Source organism: Cetorhinus maximus, chromosome 23, assembly GCF_964194155.1.
Source record: "Cetorhinus maximus chromosome 23, sCetMax3.hap1.1, whole genome shotgun sequence".
NCBI classification, from domain to species: Eukaryota; Metazoa; Chordata; class Chondrichthyes; order Lamniformes; family Cetorhinidae; genus Cetorhinus; species Cetorhinus maximus.
Genome location: NC_135901.1, coordinates 61,154,342 through 61,172,143, shown reverse-complemented (window position 1 = coordinate 61,172,143; position 17,802 = coordinate 61,154,342). Strand labels below are relative to the sequence as shown.

Sequence of the window (17,802 nt, the reverse complement as noted above, 5' to 3'; positions counted from 1 at the left end):
CTTTATCTTCCCACAGTATCTTTCAGGAGTTGTTTATCCTGCGCTATAGTCCATCTCTCTTCCACTTTAGTGCCTAAGTTGACCAACAGATTCTGCCCACCCTAAAATGGTAATGAATTAATTCTATTGTGTAATGGAGTGTACCAAGGTGTTTCACAGGAGTGTTAGAAAGCAACATTTGATACTGAGCCACCTGAAGAGATATCAGGGCAGATGCACAAAAATTCACTGAAAGATGTAGGTTTTATGGATTATCTTAAAGGAGGAAAGTGAGGTAGAGAGGTTTAAGGGGGATATTCCAGAGCTTGTGGCCTTGGCAGCTGCTGGGGGAGACACAAAAGGTGGAGCAGTTAAAATCAGGAACTCTGAGCAGGTCGGAATTAGAGAAGTGTAGATATCTCAGAGGGCTGTGAGGCTGGAGGAGATTACAGAGGTAGGGAGTGAGAGACCATGGACGGATTTGAAAACGAGTATGTGAAATTTCAAATTGAGGTCCTCCTTAACCCAGAGGCTTTGTAAGTCGGTTAATAAAGGGGTGATGGGTGAACAAGGCTTGGTGTGAGTAAGCAGAGTTTTGTATTACAGGGAGGCTGAATGTGGGAAGCCGGCCGGGTGTGTGTTCGGAGAGTTAAGTCTAGACGGAACAAAGGAATGGTTGACAGGTTGAGCAATTACATACAGGGATATTTGGAGGGTGTGGAAAAGGACTTTGATCAGATTGAATGTTGGAGCAGGCTCAACGGTCTGAATGGCCTATTCCTGCTCCTATGTCCCTATAAATGTCTGATTCAGCCTCAGACAGTTGTCAGGGCGAGGGATGGAGCCAGTGGTCAGGGAGTGGAGTTTGTAGTGGGGACTGAAGACAATGGCTTCAGTCTTCCCAATATTGAAATGGAGGAAATTTCTGTTCATCCAGACAAGTCAGGACAGTGTGTGACTTGGAGGGGATCTTGGAGGTGATGGTGTTCACATACACCTTCTACCCTGGTCCTTTCGGTGGTGGAGGTTGAGGTTTCTGGAGACTTTGTCAAAATTCTTGTTGTGTTGTAGGTATCCCTTCACACCCTGCCTCTCCCACCTCTCTCTCCCTCTCCTCCCTTGTAGGCCAGAGTCTTATGTAGGCCCAGACTGGGTGGCAGGTTCCCTTCCCTGAAGGACATTAGTGAACCAGTTGGGTTTTTATGACAATCCGGCAGTTTTCATGGTCACTTTTTCCTAGCGCCGGCCCCACAAATTCCCAGATTCATTCAGCTCAATTTCACAACCTGCCTTTGTGTTTTTGTGGGTTCTCTCTCACTCCCTTTTTTCTGTTTTAAATCAGTTTCACTGGTTTTTAGAAGAGGAGGATTTGCAGTCGGGAAACTGAAACTAAACATCACATCAGCATCTGACGGAGTCACCCAATTTACCGTAACATGAATATCATCGGATTTTGAAAATGGAAGGAAAAGACACAGCTCAGAGTGGGGAGAAACCGTGGAAATGTGGGGATTGTGGAATGGGATTCAGATTCCCATCTGAGCTGGAAACTCATCGCTGCAGTCACACTGGGGAGAGGCCGTTCACCTGCTCCGAGTGTGGGAAAGGATTTAGTCAGTCATCCAGCCTGAAGACACACCAGTGAGTTCACATTGATAAGAGGCCTTTTAAATGCTCAGACTGTGGGAAGTGCTGTAAAAGTTCTGAGGAACTAATGTGCCATCAACGTGTTCACACTTATGAGAGACCGTTCAGGTGCTCTCACTGTGGGACTGGGTTCAGACGTTCATCTCATCTCACTGTACAACAGCGAATTCACACTGGGGAGAGACCGTTCACCTGCTCCCAGTGTGGGAAGGGCTTCATTACCTCATCCAATCTACTGATACACCAGCGAGTTCACACTGGGGAGAGGCCTTTTCAATGTCCAGAGTGTGGAAAATGCTATAAAAGTTCCAGGGAACTGATGTCCCATCAACATGTTCACACTGACGAGAGACCGTTCAGGTGCTCTCACTGTGGGGCTGGGTTCAGGCGATCATCTCAACTCACTAAACACCAGCAAATTCACACTGGGGAGAGACCGTTCATCTGCTCTGAGTGTGGGAAGGGATTCACCACCTCATTCAACCTGCTGAGACACCAGCGAGTTCACACTGACAAGCAACCCTTTAAATGCCCAGACTGCGGGAAATGCTATAAAAGTTCCGGGGAGCTGATGTCCCATCAACGTGTTCACACTGATGAGAGACCGTTCAGGTGCTCTCAGTGCGGGACTGGGTTCAGGCGATCATCTCAACTCACTGTACACCAGCGAGTTCACACTGGGGAGAGACCTTACACCTGCTCCGAGTGTGGGAAGGGATTCACTCAGTCATCCTGCCTGCTGACACACCAGCGAGTTCACACTGGGGAGAGACCGTTCACCTGCTCTGAGTGTGGGAAGGGATTCACTCGCTTATACCATTTACAGAGACCCCAGCAAGTTCACAAGTAACTGCAGTGATTGGATGTTGTTGTGAAATCACATCCAGGACTGAACCATGTTCATTGGGGTCTCTTTCTGCTGATGTTACTAAACTCCAGGTCAGTTATAGGGAGTAATATCCTGGATAAAAGTCCAATAAATCAGCTTTGTGTTAAACTCACCCTGTGTCAAGTGTTTTCAATCTCTCAAACACAAGTTAGTTCCTTTTGAAGGGCTCTTCCTCACCCCGTCTCCTTCATTCTCACCTCCAACAACAAGTGTGAGGAGCTCATGGGGCAGAAAATTACGCTTGGTAGGCGAGCGTCCCGACGTCATCGCGCAGTCCCGCAATATTTCACCAACAATTAAGAAGCCTGTAAGGCCACTAAGAAGTTAATTAAATTCAAATTTACGCTGCCCATCGAACCTAATGGTTGGCGGGCGGGCGAAAAGGCCAAGCGGCCTTTACCTTTTTCAGGAAACCTCATCCACGGACGGGACGAGGTCGCCTGAAGCAAATCAAATTTTACACTTGAATTAAAAACGTGAAACAAAAATGGAAAATGCTGGAAAAATTTAGCAGGTCTGATAGCATTTCTGGAGAGAGAAACAGAGTTTTGCTTTTTTGCAAAAGTATTTTGCAGTATTTTGCTTTTATCTTATTTAATTCACTGCCACTTCTCTTCCAGGAATGCATGTCTTGAAGAAGTACGGCCCTGCAGTATTTTGCTTTTACCTTATTAATTAAAAACATCTCCCTGATCATGTGACAGAGTGACATGAGGGGACATGTTTCATAACCTGTATGAAATCTTTAATTTCTTTTTCAAATCAATCCATCTCTCGGAGACAGCTCTCTGCCTCAGGGAGATTATATCGCTCACTCTCGCGTGCATGCACAAAGGTCACACTCACCCAGCTCGCACTCCTCCCCCTGCCCGCACAGGCAGCGCTGAGCACTGCTGCTCACGTTTCACACAGCACAGGCCTTAATTGGCCCCCAGTATGAAATTGCCTTCCGGGCCTGATTGCAGGCAGCGGGCGGCTTCCTGACTGCCCCACTCGCCCCCGCCGGGCCTGCACGCCAAGGGCAAAATTCTGCCCATGGAGCTTCCTTGTCACTGAGATTGAGAAAATCCGATCAGCTGCCTCTGCTGCTTCCCTCCCTTCCACTAGCCCACTGGGACAAACTGTCTGAACCCTGAACCCACATTTTCTCCAGTTTCTCTCCCATCTCCCCTCGTGTCCTCTCACTGCTCATCTTGTCCACGAGACTCACTTTCTGCTATACTGACCCCACTCTCACTGATCTACTGATCACCCAACTTCTCCATGTTAGCTGATATTATTCACAGTTTTGTCTCACTCTCTTCTGGTACTGTCCCTCTCACCTTTTAATCCACCATCCTGACCCATCCTAAAAACAGGATCTGTCTTTGGTCCCTCCTATTTCTCATCTACATGCTGCCACTCGGTGACATCATCCAAAAGCACCGTGTTACTTTCCACATTTACACTGACAACGCCCAGCTCTACCTCACCACCATCCCTCGCCATTCCTCCACTGTCCCTAAATGATCAAATTGCTTATCCCACATCCAGTACTGGATGAGCAGAAATTTCCTCCAATTAAAAATTGAAGACAAAAGCCATTGTCTTCAATCACTACTACAAATTCCATCCCATAACTACTGAGACCATCCCGATGAGTTATCATAAGGGTACGTTGTCCTATGTTTATCAACCCAGGAACCTTTCTTCCTAAACAAGGAAGAGAGAGAGAGAACTATTTCTGTAATGTTCATTAAATTTCTGAAGATTTTATAAGGTTAATTAGACAGTTATTTCTCACAGATCTCCCCACCTAGAGAAGGGAATATCCTTTCTGACTTCTCACAACTGATTTCTGACTAACCTCACTATTTCTAAGCTACGAGCTTGTTTTCCTAATTTCTTGATGACAAACTGTAGATAACATACTAAAGCTACTAGAATGATCAGAATCAGCAACACAAACACTTGAGCTGGCACCAAGAATAAATGTCAAAACTTCCACTAAAATGTGATAACTATCGACTTAGATTCATCCTCCCCATCTGCTGATCATCCCACACAATTCTAAATTATTGACATGTTGTAATTACATCTGGTTCAAACAAAAGTTTATGCACAGACTTTAAAGATTCTTCAGCTCTCTGTTAACCTGCATCCTCTTTGTGGATATTTTCCATATCCAGATTCTATTTCCTTCTTCAAATTAATTTGACTCACTTTGACATGTTCAATGTGTTTAATTCTTTCCTGAATGTTTGAGAGACAATTTTTATCTGGAATAGGTCTTACTGTATTGATAATTTAAAACGTTGTTTCATTCTACTGGCCACAATAATCACTCATACCCTGTTTTTTCTTCTTCATTCATGGGATATGGGCTTTGCTGGCTGGGCCAGGATTTATTGCCCACCGCTAGTTCCACTTGAGAAGGTGGTGATGAGCTGCCTTCTTGAACCACTGCAGTCCATGTGGTGTAGCTACACCCACAATGCTGTTAGGAAGGGACTTCTAGGATTTTGAACCAACGACAGTGAAGGAATGGCAATATATTTCCCTTTCAGGATGATGAGTGACTTGGAGGGGAATTTCCAGGTGGTTGTGTTCCCATCTATCTGCTGCCCTTATCCTTCTAGATGGTAGTGATCATGGGTTTGGATGGTGCTGTCGAAGGAGCCTTGGTGAATTCCTGCAGTGGTCATCATCAATGCCCATCTACTCTCATCCATCTTCCACCACTTGGCCCGTAGCCCTGTAAGCTGTGGTGTTTCAAGTGTTCATGTAAATACTTCTTAACTGTTGTGAGGGTTCCTGCCTCTACCACTCCCTCAGGCACTGAGTTCCACATTTCACCTGGGCCTGGGGATTTATCCACTTTTAATGCCGCCATTAGCGACTGAGTCTCAGTTAATCATTGTCTGAATCTGGGGAAGGGAGGGGCAGATTCTGTTAGCAAATGGATTGAAAAATAAAAAAGACCAAGTTCCAGCTCATACCATTCGCACCTTATGATAACATAGTTATGGATAATCTTGAGGATGGATAGAGTTGTATTAGAAGCATTTCAGGGAAGGTTCACTCAGTTGATTTCTGGGATGAAAGCGTTGTCTTTCTTTTAAAATTCATTCACGGGATGTAGGCTTCACCGGTAGGTTCCAGATAGCCCCCACCCTCTGGGTGAAAAGAAAATCCTCAAATCCCCTCTAAACCTTCTGCCCCCTACCTTTAATCTATGCCCCCCTGAGTATTGACCCCTCCACTAAAGAGAAAAATGTCTTCCTATCCGCCCTATCTATGCCCCTCATAATTTTGTACACCTCTACCAGGTACACCCTCAGCCTTCTCTGCTCCAAGGAAAACAACCCCAGCCTATCTAATCTCTCTTCATAGCTGAAACTCTCCAGCCCAGGCAACATCCTGAGTGAATCTCCTCTGCACCTTCTCCAGTGCAATCACATCCTTCCTATAGTGCGGCAAACAGCACTGCACAGAGTACATCAAATGTGGCCTAACTAATGCTTTATACTGCTCCATCATAACGTCCCTGCTCTTGCATTCAATGCCTAGACTAATATGTCAACAATGTTTGACACAAAGCTGATTGATTTAACCTTTATCCAGGATATTAAACTCCAGCCCAGTGACAGGGATTATTAACATCAGCAGAAACAAACCCCAACTGTCGGAAAGAGCATGGTTCAGTCCTGGATGTGATTTGCAGCTACAATAACAGCAGAATCCAACCCCGGGAGTCACTTGTGAATACATTGGTCTGTCTGCAGGGTGGATGAATGACTGAATCCCTTCCCACACACGGAGCAGGTGAATGGCCTTTCTCCAGGGTGAACTCGCTGGTGTGTCAGCCGGAGGGATGGGTAAATGAATCCCTTCCCACACATGGAGCAAGTGAAAGGCCTCTCTCCAGTGTGAACTCGCTGGTGTGTCAGCAGACCCATTTTGCTTTTATAGCTTTTCACACAGTCGGCACGTTTAAAAGGTTTCTTTTCAGAGTGAACACGTTGATGTGATGTGAACCGGGTTAGTTGAGTGAATCTCTTCCCACACTTGGAGCAGTTGAATGTTTTCTGCCCAGTGTGAACTTGCTGGTGTGTCAGCAGAATCTTTCTGCTTTTAAAGCACTTTTCACAGTCAGAACATTTAAAAGGCCTCTTGTCAGAGTGTACAAGTTGATGTGAAGTGAGGGTACTTATCTGAGTGAATCCCTTCCCACAGTTAGAGCAGGTTAATGGCCTCTCCCCAGTGTGAACTCGCAGGTGTATCAGTAGATTCCTTTTGCTTTTAAAGCTCTTCTCATAGCCACAACATTCAAAAGGTTTCATGTCTGAGCGAACAGGTTGATGTGAAGTGAGGTGGGTTAGTAGAGTGAACCCCTTCCCACACTCGGAGCAGATGAAAGGTCTCTCCCCAGTGTGTGCGCGCTGATGAGTTTCCAGCACAGATGGGGATCTGAATCCTAACCCACAGTCCCCACATTTCCACGGTCTCTCCAAGGTGTCTGTGTCCTTGTGTCTCTCCATGTTGAATGATCAGTTGAATCCTTGTCCACACACACAACACTTGCACAGTTTCTCCCCGCTGTGAATCGTGAGATGTTTTTTTCAGATGGTGTAACAGGTTAAAGCTCTTTCCACAGTCAGTTCACTGGAGCACTCTCACTTGGGCGTGTCTGTGTCTCGGTGCTTTCCCAGTCACACTGACGTTTGAAATCTTTTCACACAGACAGAAAACACAAATATTTCTCCTTCGACAGTCAAAGATCAATGATATTCAGGTCCAACGTCGGGAATTATAGACCAGTCAGCCTGACGTCAGTCATGCGGAAAATTCTAGAGTCCATTATAAAAGATTTACTAGCTGAGCACTTGGAAAAATAAAGTGGCAGAATGGGACGGAGTCAGCGTGGATTTATGAAAGGGAAATCATGCTTGACAAATCTACTGGAATATTTCGAGGATGAAACTACTGGAGTTGATGAGGGGGAACCAGTGGATGTGGTTTATTTGGAATTTCAGAAGGCTTTCGAAAAAGTGCCACATAAGAGATCAGCGTGTAAAATTAGAGCACATAGGATTGGAGGTAGTGTATTGAGAGGTATAGAAAACTGGTTGGCAGACAGGAAACAAAGAGTAGGAATAAATGGATCTTTTTCCAAATGGCAGGCAGGCAGTGACTAGTGGGGTAGCGCAGGGATAGGTACTGGGACCCCAGTTTTTCACAATATATATCAATGATTTAGATGAGGGAATTAAATTTAATATCTCCAAATTTGCAGATGACACAAAGCTAGGTGGGAGGGTGAGCAGTGAGGAGGATGCAGAGATGCTTCAGTGTGATTTGGACAATCTGAGTGAGTAGGCAAATGCATGGCAGATGCAGTATAATGTGGATAAATGTAAGGTTATCCACTTTGGTAGCAAAAACAAGAAGGAATATTATTATCTGAATGGCTATAAATTGAGAGAGGGAAATGTGCAACGAGACATGGGTGATCTCGTACACCTGTTGCTGAAGGTAAGCATACAGGTGCAGCAGGCGGTAAAGAAGGCAAATGGTATGTTGGCCTTCATAGCGAAAGCATTCAAGCACAGGAGCAGGGATGTCTTGCTGCAATTATACGGGGCCTTGGTGAGACCACACCTGGAATATTGTGTGCAGTTTTAGTCTCCTTATCCTAGGTAGGATGTTCTTGCTATAGAGAGAGTGCAGCGAAGGTTTACCAGACTGATTCCTGGGATGGCAGGACTGACATATGAGGAGAGATGGAGTTAGTTAGGATTAAATTCGCCGGAGTGCAGGAGAATGAGGCGGGATCTCATAGAAATCTATAAAATTCTCACAGGACCAGGCAGGGGAGATGCAGGAAGGATGTTCCCGATGGTGGGGGAGTCCAGAACCAGGATATGGAGTAGACCATTTAGGACTGAGATGAGGAGAAGTTTCTTCACCCAGAGAGTGGTGAGCCTATGGAACTCGCTACCACAGGAAGTAGTTGAGGCCAAAACCTTGAATGTTTTCAAGAGGGAGTTACAAATAGCTCTTGGAGCGAAAGGGATCAAAGGATATGGGGAGAAAGCGGGAGCAGGTTATTGAGTTGGATGATCAGCCATGATCATAATGAATGGTGGAGCAGGCTCGAAGGGCCGAATGGCCTGCTCCTGCTCCTATTTTCTATGTTTCCTGCTGAATCGAGTGACTCTGTCAGACCTTGATGTGATGTTTGGTTTGAGTTTCCTATCAGCAAATTATCTCCCTCTTGTACCCCGTAAAAGGAGTTTACAAAAATATTCAATCTAAGTACAGGATAGAAATTCAAAGCAGAAAATTCGAGTTTCTTTGGTACATTCTTCACCCAAACATGTGGTCCAATCAAACTGAATGAAATTCAGATCAGCAACAAAGTCCCAGCAAAAGCAAAGGGAGCCTTCCTAAATAAACCAGGATGTTGTTTCCAGTGTCTATGAGACACTCTGTACCCCGAGGTGCCCACCGGTTGTGTGAGGTATCAAGCGTACCGGTGGATACTGCATGTTCCCTCACCAGGGACACCCGAGCACAGACAAGACCATGGAAGAGAGGTCGGCAGCCAATGTGACCAGTCCCATCCTAGAAATCCCTGTGTTAAACAGGCCCATGAACAGTTACAGGAGAAGATTCTCTGATTTAATAACCACCCCCCCTCCCCCCCCCACCCCGCCCCCTGCCCGTTACACTGGGCAGCCAGAGATTTGGATTGTGGGGCTGAAGTATCGCCAGAGGTTGAGGATCAGCAACTCTCACCCTGAATATGTAAATGTCCCATGGACTCACTCACTGTTACATCCACAAGAAGGCCGCGCATGCGCCCTGCTCCCTGCTGAAACAGGATGGCGGCCGTTACCCTGGGTCTGGGTCTTGGGGAAAAAAATATATAAAAACTCAATAAAATTAGTGATCAAATTAGAGGGAAACATAAATGTAACAGAACATCCATTATCCACCGGAAAGATGGGGAGTGGGAATTGTCCATCTCAGTATCATCAATAGATACTTAATGAGGGGACATTATTCTCTGTGTCTTTCCCGGACCTGGAGATGGAAAAGGGGCAAATGAATGAACTTTAAACACCTCGTCCACTTGGCACAGAAACTGTCTGAAACTCAGAATAGAAACCACATGGAACAAAATACTGACAAATACTCAACTGTTGGCTAAAAATAAATAAAAATATATATTGGGGGAGATGGTGGGAATGTCACTGGACTAATAATCCAGAAAACCAGCTTGATGCTCTGGGGACAGGGGTTCAAATCCCACCACAGCAACTGGTGGGATTTAAAATCAGTTATTAAATCTGGAATTGAAAGCGAGTCTCAATAAGGGCGACAATTCAACCATTGTCGATTGTCATAAAAACCCACCTGGTTCACTAATGCCCTTTCGGGAAGGAAATCTGTCGTCCTTACCTGGTCTTACATGTGACTTCAGATCCACATTGAAATCTGGTTACTCTTAATAACCCTCTGAAATGGTGTGGCAAGCACTTGCTTCAAGGGCAACAAATGCTGTCCCTGTCCACATTCCATGAAAGAAAGTTTATAACACAACCGCCACTGAATGGTTACAATTTCGGAAGGAAGTGAAGACAGAGGGACCAGAAAAGATGCACGAGAACGGTTCCCCTTCCAAGGATAACAAACCAACTTCACCTCGCCTAATTAAAGTTCCTATCTCTCGTGAATCTTTCCTGCACACTCTCACATTCTTCCTAAAGCTCAGAATTGGACACAATACTGCAGTTGGGTCCAAACCAGTGTTTTATTCAGGTTCATTCTAACTTGGTTGATTTTGTATTTTATTCCCGTATTCATAAAGCCCAGGATTCCACATGCTTTATTGACTAATTTCTCAGCCTGCCCTGCCATCTTCAATGATTTGTGCACATATAGCCTCCGATTACGCTGCTCCTTTTATAATTGTATCCTTTATTTTATATTGCCTCTCCTTGTTCTTCCTACCGAAATGAATCACTTCACACCTCTCTGAATGAAATTTTATCTGCCACCTGTCTGCCCATTCCATCATCTTGTCTGTGTCCTCTTGAGGTTTATCACCATCCTCCCCACTGTAAACACAACTTGAAAATTTGGTGTCGTTTGCAAATTTTGAAATGCAGCCCTGCATACACAAGTCTAGATCATTAATATATATCAAGAAATCAGTGGTCAGACTACCGACCCCTTGTCATCCCACTGTATACTTTTGCTCAATTTGAAAAAGCAACCGTTCACCATGCATGTTGTTGCCTGTCACAAAGCCAATGCTGCCTCTGCCCCATGGATTTTAACTCTGCTGACAATCCTGTTACTTGGCACTGTATCAAATGCCGTTTAGCAGTTCATGTGCACATCAACCGTGTTACCCTCATCAACATTATCTGTTGCCTTATCAAAAACTCAAGAAATTTACTTCAACACGATTGTCCTGAACAAATTGTACAAGTGACCTAATTTCGACCTGAATTGCCGCTTCTAAATGCTTTCCCACACAAGGGTTAAACTGACTGGTCTATCAATGCTGGGCTGACCCTTCCATTTAAGATTACTAAAGATTTAATATTAGTGCCAGGAAGTGTGAGGAAAACGTGAGGAGTTGTGAAATTGTAACATTTAAAGACACTGATAACTGATAAATAGCTCAATAAATATCAGTTTTCAAGATATAAAGTACAGATAAATTAATTTATGAATAACTGAATTGAATTATTAATAATGTCAGGTAGAGTGCTTGGAATGGAGAAACGAAAATTACTGCAATGCTTAAAATATGAAATGAAAAGAGTAAAAACTGGAAACACTCAGCAGGTCTGGAAGAATCTGTAGAGAGAGAAAGAGAATTAACGTTTCAGGTCTGTGAGCCATTGAAAGGGGGGAGGTGGAAGAGGAACAGAAGGAAAGGTCTATGAAAGGCTGCTGGGCGGGAAAGATTAACTGACAAAAGGTCATAATGCAAGGTCAAAGGGAGTGGTAATGGGACAATTAAAAACACAAAAGCTGCTTCTAGATTAGGTGTGAATGGCACGATAACAACAGTCTGAATGCAATGTGAAGAAAATGAGAGAAATAAGAAAGGAAAACTAGGACTCAAAGAAATAAGTAACAAATGAGGGCAGAGATTATGATAGAAAATTGTTGAACTCAAATTTTGATCCCCGAAGTCTGTAAAGCGTCTCCTTTTGATCTGGTAATGAACTGTTACATTTCTATATATTCTCAGGTCAGATGAAAGGTCACAGAGCTGTCACGTTAACTCTGTTTCTCTCTCCACAGATGAAGGCCTGACCTGCTGAGGAATTCCAGCATTTTCAGATTCATGTCGGGATTGTAGACTGTGAGAGTTTGTAAAGACAGAGATTGTCCCAAATTAATTTGCCACATCGATAACAGAAGTCTCTTTCATGAAACTCCAGTCTCATTGTTTTATATTTGGGTCTGAGGGAGAATGTTCACTGTTTTATATTCGGGTCTAGGGGATAAAGTTCACTGTTTTATATTAGGGTCTGGGGGATAATGTTCACTGTTTTATATTAGGGTCTGGGGGATAATGTTCACTGTTTTATATTCAGGTCTGGGGGATAAAGTTCACTGTTTTATATTAGGGTCTGGGGGATAATGTTCACTGTTTTATATTCGGGTCTGGGGCATAAAGTTCACTGTTTTATATTAGGGTCTGGGAGGATAATGTTCACTGTTTTATATTCGGGTCTGGGGGATAATGTTCACTGTTTTAGATGCTGGTCTGGTGCGGAATAAAATGAAGAGCCTCTTTAATTGAGGACAGTAAGTGCATTTTTCGCTCTGACTTTAAACAAAAGAATCTATCCTGTTGTGTGGGACAAAATTTTTCCGTTTTACTGGATTCAATTAAGGCGAGTTTGAAGCTAAATCCTGCAATTCTGTAAATATAAACTAAAACCAGACAAGCAGAACTCTGCTGATGGTGGATGGCGCCGTGATGGTGGTGGGGGGAGGTGTCCGGAGGATGTCTAACACACACACTGCACAGGGTGAGCAGGGGAAAGGGGAGGAATTACTTGATTAAACAGGGACCCAGGGACAATAGCAGAAGTTGGGAATCACTTTGAATGGAGCAGCGCGATAGGGACAAGTCAGAGAATCATAGAATGGTTACAGCAAAGAAGGAGGCCATTCAGCCAATCGTGTCTGTATTAGCCCCCTGAAGAAACAATTTACCTAATGCCACGTCCCTGCCTTTGCCCCGTAGCCCTGCAATTAAACAAGATTCAACAAGTCTTTAACAAAACTTGTATGAAACAAGATGTTTACGCGAAGGGGCAGCAGAAAAAAAGAAAAACAACTTGTTTACAGAGTGTATCGGGTGTTGGGTGCAGCATAATGTACCTGTGCAGGTCAGTGAGGATATCCAAGGTCCATCAGCCGTCTGCATGCAGTGTTTAGTGGGCCCTGGGGGAGGGGGGGATGGAACCATTTGGGACAAAGCACAGGGTAGGAGGTCACCCCTCCCCCACTGTCCTGGTAACACGAAGGACTCACCTTGGACTGTCCCAAACCTGGGCCGGGCGGAGTCAAGGTGCAGGAAGCTGCAAGCTGGTAGGTTGAGCTGTGAACTGGGCGGAGTTGAGGGGTTTGAGTGACAGGTCTGGGGCTATATCAGAGCAGGCACAGTCACTGCTCCCCCTTTCCTCGTGGAAGTTTGACAGGAGTCGTGTTGGTGAGTATTTCTAAACTCTGTCTCACTATCCCGGGGATGGAGGTGGATTGGAGGTTGTTGTGAGTGTTGGATTATATTGTTTCTCCTCATTCTTCCCGCTTCTCCCACTCCCAGTTCCAGGCTGCAGGTCCCGGTGATTCTGGATGCGGGACAGTTGTTAGTCCCGGCCCTGGTGTGGGTGCGCAAGCGCAGATGCGCGGCTTATTGTTCTGTAATAAAGGCGGGTGATCGTCCTCCTGTATTTTGCTGCAGTTCTTCACCTCCTTGACTCTCCCGGCGCCATAGTTGCCACCTGCCGATTGCGGCAACCGACCTTCCAACAGGAAATTAACAACTTTTAGATAGAGCGGTTTCTGGGGCGCTTAGCATTGTGGGAACATTGCCCGCCATTACTCGGCGGCCATCGCCGAGAGTTATCGTGCAGCCTGAAGGCAGGTCAGCGACCTGAGCCCCTACTTCTGTTTCTTAATCTGTTCATGCTGCCTGACCTGCTGGATATTTAAAATATTTTATGTCTTAACTTCAGTTCCAGTCTTGCAGAGCTTTGCTTTCATTTTATTGTTTCATGCAGCCGAGTCTGGAAACACAGACAGACCAATTAGGAGCCGGTTTGATTAAGGTTGGGTGTTGAATGGGGGTCTTTTTTGTTGCATCAATTTTGAGCTGGAGTGGAATTGGAGGAGAAGCTGCTGGGGTTAACCCCGAGCACTTTGCAACCCAGTCTGGCCCAGCAATTTCCAGTGTGAGGCTGTTAAAGGAGGTAGATCCTGGGGGAGAACAGAGTGACAAATGTCCATTCAATTTAAGAGTGTTGCTTTAGTAACAAGTATTTCTACGGTGCCCTTTTTTCCGAGATTTTTTGTTAATTCGATTCTTGGTATTTGGGTGTCACTAACAAGAGCAGCAGATATTGTCAATCCCCAGTTGTGTGTTGGTCAGGTGTTGGTGGGCCTTCTTCCTGAATCGCTGCAGTCACTGTGGTGAAGGTGTTCCAACAATGCTGTTTGGTAAGGAGTTACAGGATTTTCACTCAGCGATGATAAATGTCCAAATCAACAACAACAAGTTGCATTTATGTAGCACACTGATTAGAATAGAATGTTCCAAAGTATTTCACAGGAATATTATACCGGAATATTTAACACTGAAGCACATGAGGAGGTATTGAGGCACATGATCAACAGCTTGGTCAAAGAGGCAAGTTTTAAGGAGAGTCTTAAAGGATGAGAAAGAGAGGACTAAATAGGGAATTCTAGAGCTTATAGCCTGAGCAGCTGAAGACACGGTCACCAACGGTGAGTCAATTAAAATCAGGGATGCTCAATCGGCCTGAATGAAATGAGTCCAGATATCTGGGAGGGATGTAGATTGGAGGATATGATAGAGATAGTGAGGAGCGTAGTCACTGAGGGATTTCAAAACAAGGATGAGAATTTGAACATTGAGGCGCTGCTTAACGAGGAGCCTATGTAGCTCAATGAGAACAGGGGCGTTGGATGAACGAGACAAAGTGCGAGTAAAGACATGGGAAGTGGAGTTTTAAATGACTCCACTGTTTCTGTGGCAGGCTAGGATGATTCCAGTTTAGAGGTAGCAAAGGAATGGATGCGTTTCAGCAGCAGCTGAGCTGAGGCAGGAATGAAATTCGGCAAAATGACTGATGTGGAAATGGACGGCCTTAGTGGTATGTAGTCAGAAGCTCAGCTTGGGGTGAAATATGACACCAAGATTGTGAACAGTCTGGTTCGGCCTCAGAGTTGTCAGAAAGGCATTGAAAGTTGGGGAGTGGAGTTTGTAACAGGGAATGAAAACAATGGCTTCAGTCTTCCCAAAATTTAAATGGAGGAAGTTTCTGTCCATCCAGTAATGGATGTCAGACAAATCAGGGCGGAGTGTGACTTGGAGGTGATGGTGTTCACATTCATCTGCTACCCTGGTCCTGATGGAGGTTGGAGGATAAGGGATTGGGAAATGCTGTCAAAGTTCTGGTAGAGTTGTGTAGGCCCAGACTGGAAGGTAGGTTCCCTTCCCTGAAGGACATTAGTGAACCAGTTGGGTTTTTATGATAATCCAGGAAATTTCATGGTCACTTTTTCCTAATGCCAGTCCCACACATTGAGCTCAATTTCACACCCAGCCTTTGTGTTTTTGTGAGTTCTCTCTCACTCACCTTTGTTTGTTTTGTCCCATTTTCACAGGGTTTTCAGTCCAGAATCACAAACCCGATATCACATCAGGATCTGACGGTGTTGTCCAATTGATCGTAACCCAAATACCATCGGATTTTGAATATGGTGATTAAGAGCCCTGTTCACAGTGGGGAGAAACCGCACACATGTTCTGTGCGTGGGCGAGGCTTCAGCCGATCATCTGACCTGTTGAAACACAGTCACAATGGAGAGAATCCATGGAAATGTGGGGACTGTGGGAAGGGATTCAATGACCCATCCCAGCTGGAAATCCATCAGTGTACAAGCACTGGAGAGAGGCCATTCATATGTTCAGTGTGTGGAAAGGGATTTTCTGATTCATCCAACCGACTGAAACACCAGCGAGTTCACGCTAGGGAGAGGCCGTTCACCTGCTCCGAGTGTGGGAAGGGATTCACTCAGTCATTCCACCTGCTGAGACACCAGCAAGTTCACACTAGGGAGAGACTGTTTACCTGTTCTGTGTGTAAGAAGGGATTTGCTGATTCATCCTCCCTAATGAAACATAAGCGAGTTCACACTGGGGAAAGACCATTTTCCTGCACTGTGTGTAAAAAGGGATTTGCTGATTCATCCTCCCTAATGAAACATAAGCGAGTTCACACTGGGGAGAGACCATTTACCTGTTCTGATTGTGGGAAGGGATTCACTGATTCATGCACCCTGCTGAGACACCAACGAGTTCACACTGGGGAGAGATCATTTACCTGTTCTGATTGTGGGAAGGGATTCACTGATTCATGCACCCTGCTGAGACACCAACGAGTTCATACTGGGGAAAGACCATTTACCTGTTCTGATTGTGGGAAGGGATTCACTGATTCATCCAGCCTGCTGAGACACCAGAGAGTTCACACTGGAGAGAGACCATTTACCTGCTCCACATGTGGAAAGGGATTTGCTGATCCATCCAACCTCCTGGAACACCAACGAGTTCACACTGGGGAAAGACCATTCACCTGCTCCAAGTGTGGGAAGGGATTCACTCGGTCATTCCATCTTTCATTTCATCAGCGAGTTCACACTGGGGAGAGACCGTTCACCTGCTCCAAATGTGGGAAGGGATTCACTCGGTCATTCCATCTACTGAGACACCAGAGAGTTCACACTGGGGAGAGGCCATTTACCTGCTCAGAGTGTGGGAAGGTATTCATACAATTATCCAATATGCTGAGACACCAGCGGGTTCACAAGTAACTGCTGTGGTTGGATTTAGTTCCCAATGATATTCTTGTCTGAAGCATATTCATAAGAGTGTGTTTCTGCTGAGGTTAATAAACTCCAGCCCAGTTACAGATTCTGTATAAAATTGGAATAAATCAGCTTTGCGATAAACAGTGTGTTGAGTCGTTTTGATATCTCTAGCACAAGTTAGTTCCTTTTGAAGGGCTCTCCCTTGCCCTGTCTCCTCCATCCTCAGCCCCAACGACAATTATGAGGAGCTCATGGAGCTTCTTTGTCACTAAGATTGAGACAATCCGATCAGCTGCCTCTGCCGCTTCCCTCCCTTCCACTAACCCACCAGGACAAACTGTCTCTAAATTTCCCCCAACGTCTGAGCCGTGAACACATCTTTTTCCAGTTTCTCTCCCATCTCCTCTCATGCACTCTGTGTGCACCACCTGCTCCATCGACCCTATTCCCACTAAACTACTGACCATCCAACTTCCCCATGTTTGCCGTCATTGTCAATGGTTCTCTCTTTTCAGATACTGTGCCTCTCTCCTTTAAACCTTCCATCGTTACAACGTCCTTAAATAAAAACAAGCCCTTCACTCTTCCATCTTTGCATGCTGCTGCCCCATCTCCAGCCTCACTTTCTATTCAAAAATCCTGAAACGTTTTGTAATCTGCCAAATCCGTGTCCATTTTTCAGAGAACTCCCTGTTTGAATCCCTCCAATCAGGTTTCTGCCCTGCCTCAGTTCGATAACAGTTCTTATCAGTCACAAGTGAGATCCTATGTGGCTGTGACACAGGTAAACTTTCCCTTCTGTTCCTTCCCGACGTGTCTCACCTTCTGGGAGAGGAGACAGCCAGACCTGTGAGGAGCACCTCTACTCGGGCAGTGGGCTGAGTTTGAAAATAAACCCAAGAGCGACATCGCAGGAAAACTTGGTTGGTGAGAAGTTGCTGTTCGGGAGTGTGTTTAAATATATTAAAACTAGAAACAAAACCATAACATTTATAAAGAGGTAGCTGCCTGGATTTCAGTAAGGAACACCAGCAATAGGGAAGTAACATTAAATCAAGTCAAAGTGAAATATAGTCATAAAGTAAACTAAAGTAAGGTAAAGTTAGGAGAAGTGTAGCAAAGTGAAGTTACTGTTAATTTATTCTACTCAT

General features: G+C 45.0%; 2 protein-coding genes across 2 annotated transcripts in view; one reads left to right on the top strand and one right to left on the bottom strand.

Moving 5' to 3' along the window:
* LOC144698069 (uncharacterized) overlaps positions 1 to 17,802 on the bottom strand; it is a 207,830-nt gene that overhangs the window by 9,517 nt on the left and 180,511 nt on the right. The window lies entirely within an intron of this gene.
* Positions 451 to 16,654, top strand: LOC144697672 (uncharacterized). Its single transcript, XM_078569692.1, has 3 exons — positions 451 to 474; positions 1,829 to 2,128; positions 16,052 to 16,654. The coding sequence occupies exons 1-3, from the start codon at positions 451 to 453 to the stop codon at positions 16,652 to 16,654; spliced, it is 927 nt and encodes a 308-aa protein (XP_078425818.1).